Here is a 19,545-nt window from a genome sequence, read left to right on the forward strand (position 1 = left end):
TTTGTTCCTCCCTGGCATCCCCAACCCCCAGGCGGCCTGACGAACGGCAGTGGGCGCTACATCTCGGCAGCGCCGGGTGCGGAGGCAAAGTATCGCAGCGCAGGAGCCACCTCCAGCCTGTTCAGCTCCAGCAGCCAGCTGTTCCCGCCGTCGCGGCCCCGTTACAGCCGATCGGACGTCATGCCCAGCGGGCGAAGCCGCCTGCTGGAGGACTTCCGCAACAACCGCTTCCCCAACCTGCAGCTGCGTGACTTGCCCGGCCACATGGTGGAGTTCTCCCAGGACCAGCACGGCTCCAGGTGGGTGATAGACGTACGGATCAACGGGGACACACACACACACACACACACACACACACAGTGATACACAAACACATCCGTTGCTGCATATTTCACCCTCCTATCATGCTCTTGAGACACTTCCTTATCACTATATGATGTTTGTGTTACCACTGAAATTCCCTTCCCATGTCCCTCCTTCCTCTTCCCTGTCTGTCTCCAGGTTCATCCAGCAGAAGCTGGAGAGGGCCACCCCCGCCGAGAGGCAGATGGTGTTTGGGGAGATCCTGCAGGCGGCCTATCAGCTGATGACCGACGTGTTTGGCAACTACGTCATCCAGAAGTTCTTTGAGGTGGGGACCGTTGTCACAGTTGTAGGGTTACATTTGATGGTACTTGGGATACTTGTGTCATCATTGAATCATAACCATACCAACTTTTAATGTGCCTTCCACCAGTATGTCTGATTTTAGCTTTTTACTAACACCGATTTTGCTAACACCGATCTTTTTAATATATATATATTTTAAAAAATAAGGTTAATCATGACGTGGTTGTCTGAATGACTTGGGATGCACCTATTGTAAGTTAATGTGGATGAGAGTATTGCTTTAAAATGCATGCAGTACCAGTCAAAAGTTTGGACACCTACTCATTCAAGGGGTTTTCTTTATTTTTACTATTTTCTACATTGTAGAATAATAGTGCCGACATCAAAACTTTTAAATAACACATGGAATCATGTAGTAACCAAAAAAGTGTTTAACAAATCAAAATATATTTGAGATACTTTAAAGTAGCTACCCTTTGCCATGATGAAAGCTTTGCACACACTTGGCATTCTCTCAACCAGTTTCACCTGGAATGCTTTTCCAACAGTCTTGAAGGAGTTCCCACATGTTTAGCTCTTGTTCGCTGCTTTCCCTTCACTCTGCTGTTCAACTCATCCCAAACCATCTCAATTGAGTTGTGGTCGGGTGATTGTGGAGGCCAGGTCATCTGATGCAGCACACATCACTCTCCTTCTTGGTCAGATAGCTCTTACACAGCCTGGAGGTTGGTTTTGGGTCATTGTCCTGTTGAAAAACAAATGATAGCCCCACTAAGCGTAAACCAGGTGGGATGGCGTATCGCTGCAGAATGCTGTGGTAGCCATGCTGGTTAAGTGTGTTTTAAATTATAAATAAATCACTGACAGTGTCACCAGCAAAGCACCCCCACATATCACACCTCCTCTGAACCACACATGCTGAGATCATCCGTTCACCTACTCCGCGTCTCACAAAGACACGGCGGTTGGAACTGGTCTAATGTCCATTGCTCGTGTTTCTTGGCCCAAGCATGTCTCTCCTTATTGGTGTCCTTTAGTAGTGGTTTCATTTCTGAGGCTTTCTGCAGCAGAGGTAACTTGGAGTCTTCCTTTCCAGTGGCGGTTCTCATGAGAGCCAGTTTCGTCATAGTGCTTGATGGTTTGTGACTGCACTTGAAGAAACTTTAAAAGTTCTTAATTTTCCGCATTGACTGACCTTCATGCCTGAAAGTAATCATGGACTGTCGTTTCTCTGTTTGTGAGCTGGTCATGCCATAATATGGACTTACCAAATAGGGCTGTCTTCTGAATACCACCCTAATGGGTTTTGACTCCTAAACTTGAAATATTGTTAATTCAGGTCTCCTATGGAAATTAGTGCCATTGTCTGGTTTCTACACCAGAAGTTAATGGTTATCTGTAGGAGGAATGTATATGGTGGAGACAATTACTCAGTACATTGCAAGCTTAAAGGCAATCACATGGTTGCAGTCACTGATAAGGGTGGGGAATGGGGGCCGAGGTCCGGTCACTTTAAGGGAGAAGGAACAGTTTATTGCCCGCATCACTTAACTTCCTGCTTAGTAATAAAGATGTAATGTTTAGAGGGAAGGAGAATACTTCACCCAATTTGGGGTGTGTGTGTACATGCATACATACATACATACATACATACATACATACATACATACATACATACACACACACACACACTTGTGCTGGTGGAAACAAGTCTTTGTCTGTTCAACTGTCCGACCCTTTGGGTGAATACAACACAACTGATTGGCTCAAACGCATTAACTTCTCTGCGCTACGGATCTCTTTAGCGGGATCATTTTCCTAAACAACCGCTGAATTGCAGGGCGCAAAATATTACAAAAAATATTTATAATCATGCAATCACAAGTGAAATATAACAAAACACAGCTTAGCTTGTTGTTAATCCACCTATCGTGTCAGATTTTGAAAATATGCTTTGCAGCGAAAGCAATCCAATCTGAGTGTATCAATCAATGCTAGAACAGCTAGCCCCAAATTAGCATGGTCAGAAAAGCAATAAAATGAATCGCTTACCTTTAATCTTCGGATGTTTGCACTCACGAGACTCCCAGCTACACAATAAATGTTATTTTTGTTCGATAAATATTACTTTTATAACAAAAAAACACCATTTGGGTTGCGCGTTATGTTCAGAAGTTCCGTTCGACGAAAATTCCAAAGAGTATCCGTAATGTTCGTAGAAACATGTCAAATGTTTTTTTATAATCAATCCTCAGGTTGTTTTTAACAAACATAATCGATAATATTTCGACCGTAACCTATTCAATAAAAGAGAGAAAGAAAATGGAGAGCTACCCCTCTCGCGCGCAGGAACTAATCAGAGGACACCTGACTAGTTTTGAAAAATCTCGCTCATTTTTCAAAATAAAAGCCTGAAACTATGTCTAAAGCCTGGTCACAGCCTGAGGAAGCCATTGGAAAAGGAATCTGGTTGATACTCCTTTAAATGGAAGAAGGACGGGCAAGGAAACAGATTTCTTTTTTAAATATAAATTGAAAATTACAAAATCGGTTCCGGGTTAGATTTCCTCAGGTTTTCGCCTGCAGAATCAGTTTTGTTATACTCACAGACAATATTTTGACAGTTTTGGAAACTTTGGAGTGTTTTCTATCCTAATCTATAAATGATATGCATATTCTACGATCTGGACCTGAGAAATAGTCAGTTTACCTTGGGAACGTTATTTATAAAATAAAAAAAATTAAAAACATCTGACCCCTAGCGTCAAGAGGTTATTAAGGAAAGACATTCCACAAAATAACTTTTAATAAGGCACTCCGGTTAATTGAAATGCGTTCTAGGTGACTACCTCATGAAGCTGGTTGAGAGAAGGCCAAGTGTGCAAAGCTGTCATCAAGTCAACGGGTGGATACTTTGAAGAATCTTTAAAAAATCTAAATGTATTTGATATTTAACACTTTTGGTTACTACATGATTCAATGTTTTACACTGCTCAAAAAAATAAAGGGAACACTTAAACAACACAATGTAACTCCAAGTCAATCACACTTCTGTGAAATCAAACTGTCCACTTAGGAACACTGATTGACAATACATTTCACATGCTGTTGTGCAAGTGGAATAGAAAACAGGTGGAAATTATAGGCAATTAGCAAGACACCCCCAATAAAGGAGTGGTTCTGCAGGTGGTGACCACAGACCACTTCTCAGTTCCTATGCTTCCTGGCTGATGTTTTGGTCACTTTTGAATGCTGGCGGTGCTTTCACTCTAGTGGTAGCATGAGTCTACAACCCACACAAGTGGCTCAGGTAGTGCAGCTCATCCAGGATGGCACATCAATGCGAGCTGTGGCAAGAAGGTTTGCTGGTCCTGTCAGCTTAGTGTCCAGAGCTGGAGGCCCACAGGAGACAGGCCAGTACATCCGGAGACGTGGAGGAGGCCGTAGGAGGGAACAACCAGCAGCAGGACCGCTACTCCGCCTTTGTGCAAGGAGGATCAGGAGGAGCACTGGCAGAGCCCTGCAAAATGACCTCCAGCAGCCACAAATGTGCATGTCGGCTCAAACGGTCAGAAACAGACTCCATGAGGGAGTATGAGGGCCCGACATCCACAGGTGGGGTTGTGCTTACAGCCCAACACCGTGCAGGACGTTTGGCATTTGCCAGAGAACACCAAGATTGGCAAATTCGCCACTGGCGCCCTGTGCTCTTCACAGATGAAAGCAGTTCACACTGAGCACAGACGTGACAGAGTCTGGAGACGCCGTGAGAACGTTCTGCTGCCTGCAACATCCTCCAGCATGACCGATTTGGCGGTGGTCAGTCATGGTGTGGGGTGCATTTCTGGGGCCGCACAGCCTCCATGTGCTCGCCAGAGGTAGCCTGACTGCCATTAGGTACCGAGATGAATCCTCAGACCCCTTGTGAGACCATATGCTGGTGCGGTTGGCACTGTGTCCTCCTAATGCAAGACAATGCTAGACCTCATGTGGCTGGAGTGTGTCAGACAGTTCTGCAAGAGGAAGGCATTGATCTATGGACTGGCCCGCCCGTTCCCAGACATGAATCCAATGAGCACATCTGGACATCATGTCTCATCCACCAACGCCACGTTGCACCACAGACTGTCCAGAGTTGCGGATGCTTTAGTTCAGGTCTGGAGGAATCCCTCAGGAGGCCATCCGCCACCTCATCAGGAGCATGCCCAGGCGTTGTAGGAGGTCATACAGGCACGTGGAGGCCCAACACACACTGAGCCTATTTGACTTGTTTAAGGACATACATCAAAGTTGGATCAGCCTGTAGTGTGGTTTTCCACTTTAATTTTGAGTGTGACTCCAAATCCAGACCTCCATGGGTTGATTTCCATTGATAATTTGTGTGATTTTGTTGTCAGCACATTCAACTATGTAAAGAAAAAAGTATTTAATAAGAATATTTCATTCATTCAGATCTAGGATGTGTTATTTTAGTGTTCCCTTTATTTTTTTGAGCAGTGTATTTCATAGTTTTGATGTCTTTACTATTATTCTACAATGTAGAAAATAGTAAAAATAAAGAACCCCTTGAATGAAATGAGTAGGTGTCAAATTTTGACTTACTGTATATTCAGCAGTGGTGGGCCGTCAGGGCCAGCAAGGCCTTCTCTGCTGGCCTAAACATCATCAGAATATATATATTTTTAAAATATATTTTCCCACAAATATGTATTAAATTATTCCCCAGAGTACGACTTATACTCTTCATTTCATAGCTTTCCTCTTGGTTGCACTGCTTCCAGCCCCAGGTTGAGATTTGGAGGGCTGGTCTTTATGTTAGATCTTTTATCCAATCATATTCAGCCATCATGTGTTGCCAGAGGTCTAAAATCTGCCCTCAGGCCTTCAGAATCAACAGTGCTTGTAGCTTAAAGTGAATGGAAATGAAAATTTAGTGTCAACCAATCAGCTTTAGTTGGCTATTGTACGCCTGCTAGCTGGCTCCAGTGTTACACAGGAGCCAGCTAGCAGGCGTAGTGCGTGCACGTCTTTTGATTGGATTACCAATATTGAGARGCAGGTCCTATGGGCAGGTCTATGCAGATCCTCAGAACTAGGAAACTGAATTTGATAAACAAATTAATTTGCGTACGACTAAGCTGTTTTTTCAACCCACAATGGCGGAAGGAGGAGAAGATATCGATTTGGTCGAGGATATAATTATAACGCCATTCTCAAGACAAACTTTTCAAGAAAAGTTAGACGTTGTAAGGAGAGGTCGCCCGACGCTACAAAGCCTGTCACAGGCGGGAAAAGGGTTCGTTCGCCACTTTCAAAGTTCCAACTACGAGCGCTATCAATGGCTAACAGGCTCCGAGAAGCACTGCAAACTGTACTGCTGGGAATGCCTATTATTTGCAAGTGATCGATTTGGTGTTTGCAAAGCCAGTGTGGCTCCAAACTTGAGTTGTCTAACCAAGGCAGCAACGAGACACCAAAGTACGGCTGGGCACTTACAAGCAATGGTGCTTTTGAAAACGTTTGGGGACACCAGAGTGGAGCTACAGCTCAACGAACAATCACGCAGGGCAACGGAGCTGCACAATGAAAAGGTGAAGAAAAATTGGGAAATATTGAAAAGACTCATTGATTGTGTCATGTTTTTGGGTAAACAGGAACTTTCTTTTAGGGGACACGATGAAAGTGCTGACTCCACAAACAAAGGGAACTACGTGGAGCTTCTTTTCTTTCTGAAAGCAACACAGATTTACAATACCACCTGTCCACTAACAAAGTGTTCATTGGGACGTCAGGCAAAATACAAAATGACCTAATTTATGCTATTGCTGAAGTGATGGGAGAAGAGATCATTTTACATTTACATTTAAGTCATTTAGCAGACGCTCTTATCCTTATCCAGAGCGACTTACAAGTTGGATCAAAATGGAGATTAAAAAAGCTCCCTTTGTTGCTGTTATGGTGGACGAGACAACAGATGTGGGAAATGCAGCACAGCTCTCACTCGTCCTGCGTTATGTGACGGACACGGGAGTCAAGGAGCGATTTTTATCCGGTTTGAAGATGTGACAAGCGGCAAGCGAGCTGATGACATTGCCGCTCTTATTTTCCGTTTCTTGGAGGAAAATGAATGTAGTCTGGATAAAGTTGTGGCACAGTTTTGATGGCGCAGCAGTCATGGCATCTGGACTCAATGGGGTGCAGGCTAAAGTTAAGGAGAGGGCACCGATGGCCTTATTCATTCACTGCTATGCACATCGACTAAATTTAGTACTGACTCAAGGAGCCTCAAAGCTTAAAGAATGCAAGGTCTTCTTTGCCAACCTCAATGGCCTTGCAGCATTTTTCTCACGATCCCCTAAGCGCACGCAACTGCTGGATGACATCTGCAAGCGTCGTCTTCCTAAGGTTGCACCAACGAGGTGGCAATATACATCTAGATTGGTCAATGCAGTCTTTGAAAAGAGAGTTGCCCTAAAGGAGCTGTTTAACCACTTACTGGAACATCATGATGACCATGACGGGGATACTGTGCTTATGGCTGATGGATTTAATGCACGTTTGGATGATTTTGAGTTTTGTTTTTTGCTTGAAACATTCAATGGGATTTTTAATTATTCGGATGTGCTTTTTGGAATTCTACAGAAACAAACTTTGGATGTACAATTCTGCCTGACAAGGGTGAAYGAGTTTTGTGACACAATTGAGCGAGAGAGGMGCAGGTTCAGTCAAATCTACGATGACACAGCGCGCATCTCAAGTTCACCCAGCGCACGCAGAGGCCCAGCACAAGGATACCCTCGCACATACTACCAACAACTCCACAGCAATATTCTGGACAACATTCTTTGCCAGATACGAAACAGGTTTCAAGACCACGAAAAATTAATGTTTCTCTCCCTCCTGGACCCCCAGCACTTTCAGACCTACCGGAAAAAAATCCCGCAAACAGCCTTCTCCAGCTTAACAGAGAGTCACGGAACACTGTTCGACCTATCCAAGCTAAAAACAGAACTGACTGTAATGTATGCTATGACTGATTTTGAAGGGAAAAGTCCCTCTGATCTCCTTGATTTCCTTAAGCAGAAAAATCTGAATGAGGACATGGGGCAACTTTACACATTGGCATGTGTGACAGTGACTATCCCTGTGTCCACGGCTTCTGTCGAGCGGTCATTCTCGGCCTTAAAGCGAATCAAAACGTATTCCAGAAATGCTACTGGACAGACTCGGCTTTCAGCATTAGCCTCCATGTCGATAAAGGACTTATTGGTGGAACTAAAACGCACAGATAGACTGTACAACAGAGTCATTGAAGTCTTCTTGAGGAAAGAAAGGAGGAAGGATTTTGTGTTCAAATAATCAGTCTTTGGTGAGTAGGCATACAATGCATGCTATTTTTTATTAAATGTGTATATGTTTCGCATTTTATTTCGTTAATATTAAATAGCCTATATATTAACAAAATAAAATGGCAAATAGCCTATGTTGCAAATTATTTGTTTTCTTCTATTTTCAGTGAATAGTTATGTGTCTTTATCATCACGGTGAAACTGCTTTGGGTGCGACAATGCGCTGTTTAGTGAACACACTGTATTTATTTATTTTTTGACTTAAAGCTCAAAGTTTGTGGACCAGAAATGGATAGAAGAAGAATATTAATATAACTCTGTTGCACTCGACTATGTTATTGCCTATTAGTTGTACTGTATTGTACTCTTCCCCTGCAATTCTCTGAAAAAAAATGTCAATTTCAAGGTGACGCAACGCCTGGTTATACTGCGTTTCTGTCTAAATGTATAGTGTCTAGAGCCATGGCATCATAATGATGGTAATAAGAGGTGGATTAATTCGGGTGGGACTGTGTAGGACCTCACTGAAGGCCCAGGCACCAGGCCCACGGCACGCTACTGATATTCAGCAAACACTTTTTTTTATTTTATATATCCAAAGTGACTTAATCATGCTTTCATACATTTTCGTGAATCAAACCCACATTGTGGTGCTGCAAGCACCATGCTCTACCAACTGAGCCAGAGAGGACAGGTCGTCATAATTTTGCATCATCATTGAAATGTTCTCTGTGCAGTTTGGCAGTGCAGATCAGAAGCTGGCTCTGGCCACCCGAATCCGCGGCCACGTGCTGCCCCTGGCCTTGCAGATGTACGGCTGCCGAGTGATCCAGAAGGCCCTGGAGTCCATATCCTCCGACCAGCAGGTAATTGTAAGTGGATCTTCACTTCTCTTCCGATTTTTTTTKGGGGGGGGGCTTTTAGGACGAGTCCCAAATGAATCCCTATATACGATGCACTATTTTTGACCAGAGCCCCATGGGTCCTGGTCAAAAGCTGTGCACTATAAAGGGAATAGGGTGCTGTTTGAGACATTGCCCTGGTGTTATTGTTAACTGGTTGTCTGAGTGTGGTGTACTCTCCAGCATGGGGGATGGATACCTATGTATTATGGTCCTGTTGTCGTCCTCTTTGAATTGCCCTTTACATTGAGGACTATGGGTGACAGACAATCTATCATCAACGAGCCATTAGAAGGAAAATGGATGTGTACTGTAGAAATGACTTGGGCATTCTATTTCCATGGAATTAACATAGACTGGCTGAAAATGTTCAGAAGATCTATGGAGGGAGAGCTGGATGAATTACTCCGCTCTCTATCCCCTTCCTCAGAGTGACATCGTGCGGGAGCTAGACGGCCACGTGCTAAAGTGTGTGAAGGATCAGAACGGAAACCATGTGGTGCAGAAGTGTATCGAGTGTGTTCAGCCCCAGGCCCTGCAGTTCATCATTGATGCCTTCCAGGGCCAGGTGAGAGCCAATTCATTAGGTCATGCAATGGAAAACTGTTTGCAACATTAAAGGAAAATGTGTTTCTGATAGGAGAATTTCATGTCCCTTCCTGTTATGTAGTTTTTCCCCCTATGTTTAGTGATAAAATGTACCCGTCCCAGAAAACATCAACCCAACCGCCAGTCACATTGTGTTCAGCAGGGCACACTGCATCAAAGCAGTATCCAACAGGGAAACAATAATATATGTTCTCATTGCACTAGTTCCAATAGCTGTACCTGCCCCTTTCTGAATGTTTTTCACCTACTGAAAACGACCCAGACACGCACATATTATTCAGTTTCCCCCTCAGGATTCAATGTATGGACCAGCCTTTTCAAGTGTTAAAAAATGTACAAACATTTCCTAACATCCACATATTCCTATTATTTAATACATCTTTAACACATTTTGTTGACGTGTGTCGTCTCCCCTGCAGGTGTTTGTGCTGTCCACCCACCCTTACGGCTGCAGGGTGATCCAGCGGATCCTGGAGCACTGCACCCAGGAGCAGACCCTGCCCATCCTGGAGGAGCTGCACCAGCACTCTGAGCAGCTTGGCCAGGTAAATGCAGCCAGGCGAGCCCTAGTCTCAACTCCTAACTAGACCCCAGTCGCTCACACATGGCCAATGTAATGCTTTGCACGGTTTTTGCTGGATCAAAAAGTGGCTTAGGTGGTGGGTATAGCATGGGCCGTGGCTGTATTTTAGAGGCCCACATCTTGGCCGTGTAGATGTTTTCATATTTAAGCCAATTTCCTGCAATTCTACCTATTACTCCATGGAGCTGAGAGAGTTTCAGTTTAAAGCTAGTTACCTGAAATTCTACAAATTGTCATCTAGCTGAGAGAGAGAAAAAATCAGCAGTTGCAATGTCCATTTCTGGATGTATAAATTAATGATATGTACCCATTGACTATTAAAGGATGTAAATTATAAATGCCTTGAACTTAGTTCAACTGTCATACCCAATCAGGATCCAAAATATTAACTTGTGTCACACCAATGTTTGTAAACATACACCAGTGGAGGCTGCTGAGGGGAAGACGGCTCATAATATTGGCTGGAACAGAGTGAATGGAATGGAATCAAACACATGGAAACCATGTTTGTATTTGATACCATTCCACCTATCCCGCTTCAAGCCATTACCACAAACCCGTCCTCCCCAATTAAGGTGCCACCAACCTCCTTGACATACACTATATAGACCCCATACTCAACAGGCAGAACACTGCACGGACCCAGAACAGGGTCAATACAGACTGCAGGTCCTGAGGGGGGAATAAAATGTTATTTTTTATTCAGTTGGACTTCGACCCCTGGTATCATATAAACACACAAGACATGGAATAATACATAGAATTGCAGGAAAAGAAAATATGTTGCCATTTTAAATCTGCCAACAAGAGGGGTGTGAAAAGTTTAGGGTTGCATGGGTTGTGAGGTGGGGGTTTGTTACTATGCTGATAAATTACATTATCCATCCGGACCGTTGCCACCTAGGAAATTTGTGTGACCGGACTTTCACAAATAGTACTTGAGTACCCCAGCTATATAGCCTCAAAACATAGTTAAAACTATAATAGTGATATCCTGGATGATCAGTCCTTGCATCCATAGTGCTGTCTATGAACTTTAGGTTACATTTCTCCAACCCCATCCCTCTGCTTTTTACCAAAACAGGTGGGACATTTTTTTGTTTCTTGTGTGCTGCTTTAAAGCAAATTTCCTGCAATTAAATATTTTTTGCGATAGCTTATGCTGGGTTCTTATGCTATCTGAGTAACTCAAATATAACAATCAGTGGTGGCTTGATGACATTATAGATTCTCACTGCCTAGTTTTTATTTTGGCCATTAGTTCTCAAATATTATTTATTATAATATACAGTACTAGTCAAGTTTGGACACCTACTCATTCCAGAGTTTTTCTTTAATTTAGCTATTTTCTACATTGTAGGATAATAGTAAGACATCAGCTATGAAATAACACAGAATCATGTGTTAAACAATTCTATCAAAATATATTTAAGATTCTTCAAAGTAGCCAACCCTTGCCTTGATGACAGCTTTGCACACTCTTGGCATTCTCTCAACCAGCTTCATGAGGTGGTCACCTGGAATGCATTTCAATTAACAGGTGTGCCTTGTTTGTGGAATTTCTTTCCTCAATGTGTTTGAGCCAATCAGTTGTGACAAGGTGGGGAGGGGGGTATACAAAGATGGCCCTATTTGGTAAAAAACCAAGTCCATATTATGGCAAGAACAGCTCAAATAAGCAAAGAGAAACGACATTCCATAATTTCTTTAAGACATGAAGGTCAGTCAATATGGAACATTTCAAGAACTTTGAAAGTTTCTTCAAGTGCAGTCGCAAAAACCATCAAGTGCTATGATGAAACTGGCTCTCATGAGGGCCGCCACAGGAAAGGACGACCCAAAGTTACCTCTGCTGCAGAGGATAAGTTCATTAGATGTACCAGCCTCAGAAATTGCAGCCCAAATAAATGCTTCACAGAGTTCAAGTAACAGACGCATCTCAACATCAACTGTTCAGATGAGATAGTGTGAATCAGGCCTTCATGGTCGAATTACTGCAAAGAAACCACTACTAAAGGACACCAATAAGAAGAGACTTGCTTGGGGCAAGAAACACGAGCAATGGATATTAGATCGGTGGAAATCTGTCCTTTTGGTCCGAGTCCAAATTTGAGATTTTTGGTTCCAACTGCCGTTTCTTTGTGAGACGCAGAGTAGGTGAACGGATGATCTGAGCATGTGTGGTTCCCACTGCGAAGCAAGGAGGTGTGGGGGTGTTTTGCTGGTGACACTGTCAGTGATTTATTTAGATTAAGGCACACTTAAGTTGTATTACAAAAGTACTTTGAAATGTTTTGGCAAAGTTTAGAGGTAATTTCTTTGATATTTTGAAGTGAATTTGCGCAAATTGGAAGCTGTTTTTTTCTGGATCAACCGCGCCAAATAAATGGACAATTTGGATATATATGGACGGAATTAATCGAACAAAAGGAACATTTGTGATGTTTATGGGACATATTGGAGTGCCAACAAAAGAATCTCGTCAAAGGTAATGCATGTTTTATATTTTATATCTGCGTTTTGAGTAGCGCCGGCAGGGTTGAAATATGCTACTCTCTCTTTGTTGACATTGTGCTATCATCAGATAATAGCATCTTATGTTTTCGCCGAAAAGCCTTTTTGAAATCTGACATGGTGGCTGGATTCACAACGAGTGTAGCTTTAATTTGGTATCTTACATGTGTGATTTAATGAAAGTTTGATTTTATATCATTTTTTTGAATTTCGCGCTCTACATTTTCCCTGGCTATTGGCCATATCCTAGAGAAGTTAAGGTATTTGTAAACGTTAATAATCGATCAAATTGAAGACGGGTCTATCTGTTTTCAATACAGAAGAGCAACAAACTAACGCTACTTTTTTAAGTCTTGCGCAACTCTCAAACAGTACACATGACGTTACACTGCTTCCTGATGGCCTTCTTCTTCATTGCACAAATGAATAACCTCAACCTATTTCCTAAGACTGGTGACATCCAGTGGAAGCGGTAGGAACTGAAAACAGAGTGATTAGAAATCCAGTATTCCAATGGAAACTCATTGAACAGACAGTGACTTAAAAAAGAATATATATGGTTAATCCTCTGGGTTTTGCCTGCTACATAAGTTCTGTTATACTTACAGATATTATTCAAACAGTTTTAGAAACTTCAGAGTTTTCTATCCAAATCTACTAGTAATATGCATATCTTATATTCTGGGGATGAGTAGAAGGAAGTTGAAATTGGGCACGCTATTTATCCAATAGTGAATTTGCTGCCCCCTATCCTAGAGAAGTTAACCAGCATGGCTACCACCGCATTCTGCAGCGATACGCCATCTCATCTGGTTTGCGCAATGACCCAACACACCTCCAGGCTGTGTAAGGGCTATTTGACCAAGAAGGAGAGTAATGGAGCGCTGCATCAGATGACCTGGCCTCAGCCCAATTGAGATGGTTTGGGATGAGTTGGACCACAGAGTGAAGGAAAAGCAGCCAGCAAGTGCTAAGCATATGTGGGAACTCATTCAAGACTATTGGAAATGCATTCCAGGTGAAGCTGATTGAGACGATGTGGGTGCAAAGAGTGCAAATCTGTCAAGGCAAAGGGTGTCTACTTTAAAGAATCAAAAATATATTTTGATATGTTTAATACTTTTTGGGTTACTACATGATTCCATATGTGTTATTTCATAGTTTTGATGTCGTCACTATTATTCTACACTGGAAAATAGTAAAAATAAATGCTTGAATGAGTAAGCGTGTCTAAACTTAGGACTGGGACTGTTGTGTGTACACTACCGTTCAAAAGTTTGAATGTTAGAAATATCCTTGTTTTTTAAAGAAAAGCACTTGTATTTTTAAAATAACATCAGTGTGGACATTTAATGTTGTAAATGACTATTGTAGCTGGAAACAAGAATAGATTGGCGAGTTTCAGAAGGAAGTTCTTTGTTTCTGGCCATTTTGAGCCTGTAATCGATCCCACAAATGCTGATGCTCCAGATACTCAACGAATCTAAAGAAGGACAGTTTTATTGCTTCTTTAATTAGAACAACAGTTTTCAGCTGTGCCAGCATAATTGCAAAAGGGTTTTTCAATTAGCCTTTTTAAAATGAGAAACTTGGATTAGCTAACACAACGTGCCATTGGAACACAGGAGTGATGGTTGCTGATAATGGGCCTCTGTACACCTATGTAGATATTCCATAAAAAAATCAGCCGTTTCCAGCTACAATAGTCATTTACAACATTAACAATGTCTACACTGTGTTTCTGATCAATTTGATGTTATTTTAATTGACAAATGTGCTTTTCTTTCAGAAACAAGAACATTTCTAAGTGACCCCAAACTTCTGAATGTGTGTGCGCATGTTTTGTTCTTGTGATGTTTTCATTGTTAATGTGGCTGTGCAGCATGTYGTGTTCATTAGGGCACGAAAGGGTGACTGGGGGGAAGGGGGAAAAAATGGGCTATTCTCATTGAACAAGTCAGGAAAGCCCCTTGTTTCAGTACGTTTTCTTCCCTATGGTGCCTAATGAACATGACCATGCTCAGTGTCCATTTTTATCCTAAGGTTAATGATATTCATGCTGGCAATGACTTCTACCTATGATGTTTATTTAACCCCCCCGCCCCCACTTATTCCATCTAGAAATATCAAGGCGTTTCATTGGAGATGACACCCAAAACATACTATACAGTGTCCAGCGATGCACTGTTCAAGGTCAGCAATTCGCCTCCCACGCGGACGTACTCCTCGTGTCGCCTCCCTCACTATTCCTCCTCCATATTTCTCTTTCTCAATAACCAGTCTGCTCTAACACTGTAGAGGCCTTTTACCTTCACCAAACTCTCTATCCCTCTTTTCAGACCTCCTCCTAAACTCAGAGCACGCCTCTTCCTTCTTCCGCCGCCTCCCTCTCCCCTCCTTTTTCTTGTTCCTTTGTTTAGAATAAATATTTCTGTCCTGTCACGTAGAGGATTCGCAGCACCCCGCTTCTCAGCTCTGTTTGGATAATCTCTCTGGTCACAGACGCCTCCTGATTCTAAGTCTTTCCCCCCCACCTCTCTCCTGCCTGCCTTCTCTGATTTTTAATTATCAATACTTGCTAGAAAGACTCCCCAAGTCAAGAGCTTTTTTTAGCCACAATTTGGACCCCCAACATTGACATTGTCCCATATGTTTCGAACTTACTGTGGTTTCTTGGATTTTAGGGTTAAAGTCCATCAGACCATGTTGAGCAATGAAGCAAAATGGTTGGGCAAAGTTTGTAAATCAAATCATGTAATTTGCTTCAAATAATTGGGAGGGGGACATCTGTAGTATGAGGCATGCTACTAATTTCAGGTGGTCAAATGTTGTCGAGTCACTATTGATATCTGGTCAGGTGAGTTTGTTCGTTTTCCTGCACAGCTTTAGGTATATTAAGTTATTTTTCCTTAAAACCACACCCATAACTGTCTTATCACCTGTCCCTGAAGGGGCAAATATGCTGCTGGTTCCACATGGACCTGAATAGGCCTGTGTCTAATGCAAATCAGAAGCGTCTTTCTTGTCGTTTGACCTTCAGCAATCTGCGGTGATATTTAATAGTTTTATAACATTTCAATGGTGCTTTTCATAAGGTTCTCAAAGCTTGTCGAAAACCGAAAAGCAATACATCATGAGTAGCCTAGCTGTAGTTGGGTCAACCAATAGAGGCCAAGTCTGAGTGCATCCTCCCAAAGATGGAGGGGGACAGTTCATGTCTTGATCAGAGGAAGATGGTCAGGGAGATGATGGATGAAGAGTCTGGTGACGATCGTGTTGAGGTCTACTCAGAGAACCAGCCGGAGTTGTGTAGTTACTGGACTTCTACTCCGTCACAATGTGTAGCACCCACTTGGGTGATGTCTCAGCAGCTCTGGGCCCCAGAAGCTCACTACACACAGTTCACAGTAGTAGCCAGTCATCCTCACGATGAGCCCTCTGCCTCCGTACTGCATTCCTTTTACTGCATCTCCCATGCCGCTTAAGCTTCAGGTGACTTTTCAATTGAATTATTCAACGGTCAGGAACTAGCAGGCAGGTGAAACAAAGCTGGTACCGTGTCCAGATGCATCATTCAAACAAAAACAATTAGCTAGCCAAGCCAGAAAGTGTTGACCTGCCAGTCAATCTGCACATTCTGGCAAACAACCACCAGAAATATTATAATAAATAAAATGGCTGATAAAAAAACATACAATTTAACACTTACCAGTAATTAAATGTGGACACCTGCTAGTACTAAGTAAAAGGGTCTGAATACTTATGTAACAATTAAAAAATATATATATATTGATTAAAAATAAAAAATAAATATTTAACCAGGCAAGTTAGTCAAGAACATTCTTATTTACGATGATGGCCTAGGAACAGTGGGTTAACTCATGTTCAGGGGCAGAACGACAGATTTTTACCTTGTCAGTATAGGATTCGATCTAGCAACCTTTCGGTCACTGGCCCAACACTAACCACTAGGCTACCTGTCGCCCCATATAAATGTTCAAGCATTTCTAAAAACTGTGTTCGCTTTGTCATTATGGGGTATTGTGTTTAGATTGATTACCTTTTTTTGTATTTAATCAATTTTTGAAAAAATATTTAATGTAACAATGTGGGAAAAGTCTGAATACTTTCCGCATGCACTGTATGTGACCTATCACCGGGATTCGGTCCGATGTAGCAATTTGATTGTACTTAAAATAAAAAAATGTATTGATAAAAGTAGACTTAGCGCTAGAAATGGTATCATACACTACAGTTTAGGGGAAATGGGGAAGTAATTCTGCTTTGAAAGTTGATAACTCTGTAACCCCACTTTTGAGGAAAATGGCCCTTGAATATTTTGGGACATCTACTGGAGAGCTCTTCGTCTACACCCATTCAGCATCCTTCACGCCCTCATAAGCTTTAGCCCCACCCATCTCTTTAAGGATTCACATGAGGCCATGTGCTATACCGACTGAGTAGTGTAGTAAAAACCCAAAGATTTCAAGACTAAAAGTAGTAGCCTACAATAAGGAAACTCCAGATAAAAATACATTATCTTGGCCTATATCCTAATCTGACTTTGGTGCAGGTCATGTTCTTCCCATTACCTCATTAGTCTCTGGTAAACACACCCCATATCAAGGTGTATTTGTCACATGCACAGGATACAGAAGGTTACTTGCATAGCAGCAATATCAAAAACAAAGTGTCCAGATGGAAATATTTTATCATTATTAGATGTCGCTAACCCGACACGTGTAAATTGTACACGTGTTAATGAAATAAAATAATGGCCATACACACCTGTCTAACTTGATTGGTCATTGATGGGTCATCTGGAATCTAGCTAGCTACAATGAACAGGCATAATCCCAACTCCCTACGAATAAACATGTTCATAGCTGTAGTATGACTCTGCAAGTAGCTGAAGCGAACCAACTAAACTCAGCAACAACAACAAAGTCCCCTTTTCAGGACCCTGTCTTTCAAAGATAATTTGTAAAATATCTTTATTGTAAAGGGTTTAAACACTGTTTCCCATGCTTGGTCAATGAACCATAAACAATTAATGAACATGCACCTGTGAAACGGTCGTTAAGACACTAACTGCTTACAGCAGGTAGGCAATTAAGGTGACTGTTATGAAAATTTAGGAGACGAAAGAGGCCTTTCTACTGACTCTGAAAAACACCAAAAGAAAGATGCCCAGGGTCCCTGCTCATCTGCATGAACGTGCCTTAGGCATGCTGCAAGGAGGCAATAGACTGCAGATTGGCCAGGGCAATAAATTGTGATGTCCGTACTGTGAGACGCGTAAGACAGAGCTACAGGGAGACAAGATGGACAGCTGATTGTCCTCGCAGTGGCAGACCATGTGTAACAACACCTGCACAGGATCGGTAAATCCGAACGTCACACCTGCAGGACAGGTACAGGATGGCAACAACTGTCCGAGTACACCAGGAACGCACAATCCCTCCATCAGTGCTCAGACTGTCCGCAATAGGCTGAGGCTGGACTGAGGGCTTGTAGGCCTGTTGTAAAGGCAGGTCCTCACAAGACGTCACCGGCAACAATGTCGCCTATGGGCACAAGCCCACCATTGCTGGTCCAGACAGGACTGGCAAAAAGTACTCTTCACTGGCGAGTTTCTGTTTTGTCTCACCATGGTCGGATTCGCGTTTATTGGGACGGCATGAGCGTTACACCGAGGCCTTTACTTGGAGCTGATCGAGGTGGAGGTCTGTCATGGTCTGGGCGGTGTGTCACAGCATCATCGGACTGAGCTTGTTGTCATTGCAGGCAATCTCAACGCTGGGTATTACAGGGAAGACATCCTCCTCCCTCATTGTGGTACCCTTCCTGCAGGCTCATCCTGACATGACCCTCCAGCATGACAATGCCATACTGCTCGTTCTGTGCGTGATTTCCTGCAAGACAGGAATGTCAGAGTTTTTGCCAGCGACGGGCCCGATCTCAATCCCATTGAGCACGTCTGGGACCTGTTAGATCGGAGGGTGAGGGCTATAGCCATTCTCCCCCCCCCCCCACAGAAATGTCCGAGAACTTGCAGGTGCCTTGGTGGAAGAGTGGGGTAACATCTACAGGAAGAACGGGCAACTCTGGTGCAGTCTGAGGAGAGATGCACTGCAGTACTTAATTCAGCTGGTGGCCACACCAAGTACTGACTTACTTTTGACCCCCCCCCCCTTTTTTCAGGGACACATTCAATTTCTGTTAGTCATATGTCTGTAGAACTTTTTCAGTTTGTCTGTTGAATCTTATGTTCATACAAATATTTACTCATGTTAAGTTTGCTGAAAATAAATGCAGTTGACAGTGCAAGGACGTTTCTTTTTTTTGCAGAGTTTAGGTTCAATGTTAGCTAGCTAACATTAGGCTATAACTAGCAATGCAAATGGTTTTCTGATTCTAATAATATTACTACACATAATACGCTTAAAGTTCGCTAGCTAACAGTATGCTTTAACTTGCAATGAAGAAAATTGCTGACAAAATTAGGAACGTATAGTATCTGAAAATGTAGCTAGACTCTTACTTAGAAATCTGGTTTCCCAATGAAAACTAATTGAAAAGTGACCTCACACAAAAAAAAATCTAAATGGTTTGTCCTCGGGGTTTCGCCTGCTAAATAAGTTCTGTTATACTCACAGACATGATTCAAACGGTTTTATAAACTTGTGTTTTATATCCAAATCTACTAATAATATGCATATCTTATTTTCTGTGGATGTGTAGCTGGCAGTTTAATTTGTGTATGCTTTTCATCCAAACGTGAAAATGCTGCCCCCTACCCTAGAGAAGTTAAGGCACATGAGGGTTCACATGCATTTTGATAAGTATAAAACATAATCTAATGCCTATCCTGTGAAGTAATGACGTGCGATATAGGCCCAGCTTCCTGAGACGGGTCACATATTTTCAGGAGCTCTCGGCTTAGGTTGCTACTAAGGTGCCTTAGCCGCTACATAAT

The 19,545-nt window shown here is 42.5% G+C and overlaps 1 protein-coding gene across 15 annotated transcripts in view; it reads left to right on the forward strand.

Moving 5' to 3' along the window:
• LOC112072814 (pumilio homolog 2) overlaps nt 1–19,545 on the forward strand; it is a 67,073-nt gene that overhangs the window by 21,351 nt on the left and 26,177 nt on the right. For 8 of the 15 annotated variants that reach the window (XM_024140197.2, XM_024140204.2, XM_024140203.2 and 5 more), the window contains exons 15-20: nt 32–299; nt 502–631; nt 8,696–8,830; nt 9,291–9,428; nt 9,889–10,014; nt 14,688–14,759. In XM_024140197.2, the coding sequence (XP_023995965.1) occupies nt 32–299; nt 502–631; nt 8,696–8,830; nt 9,291–9,428; nt 9,889–10,014; nt 14,688–14,759 (869 nt within the window). The remainder of the gene's footprint in view (nt 1–31; nt 300–501; nt 632–8,695; nt 8,831–9,290; nt 9,429–9,888; nt 10,015–14,687; nt 14,760–19,545) is intronic. The other 7 variants (XM_024140207.2, XM_024140211.2, XM_024140209.2 and 4 more) reach the window with 3 other exon arrangements.

Source organism: Salvelinus sp. IW2-2015, unplaced genomic scaffold (genome assembly GCF_002910315.2).
Source record: "Salvelinus sp. IW2-2015 unplaced genomic scaffold, ASM291031v2 Un_scaffold2050, whole genome shotgun sequence".
In the NCBI taxonomy this organism is placed as follows: domain Eukaryota; kingdom Metazoa; phylum Chordata; class Actinopteri; order Salmoniformes; family Salmonidae; genus Salvelinus; species Salvelinus sp. IW2-2015.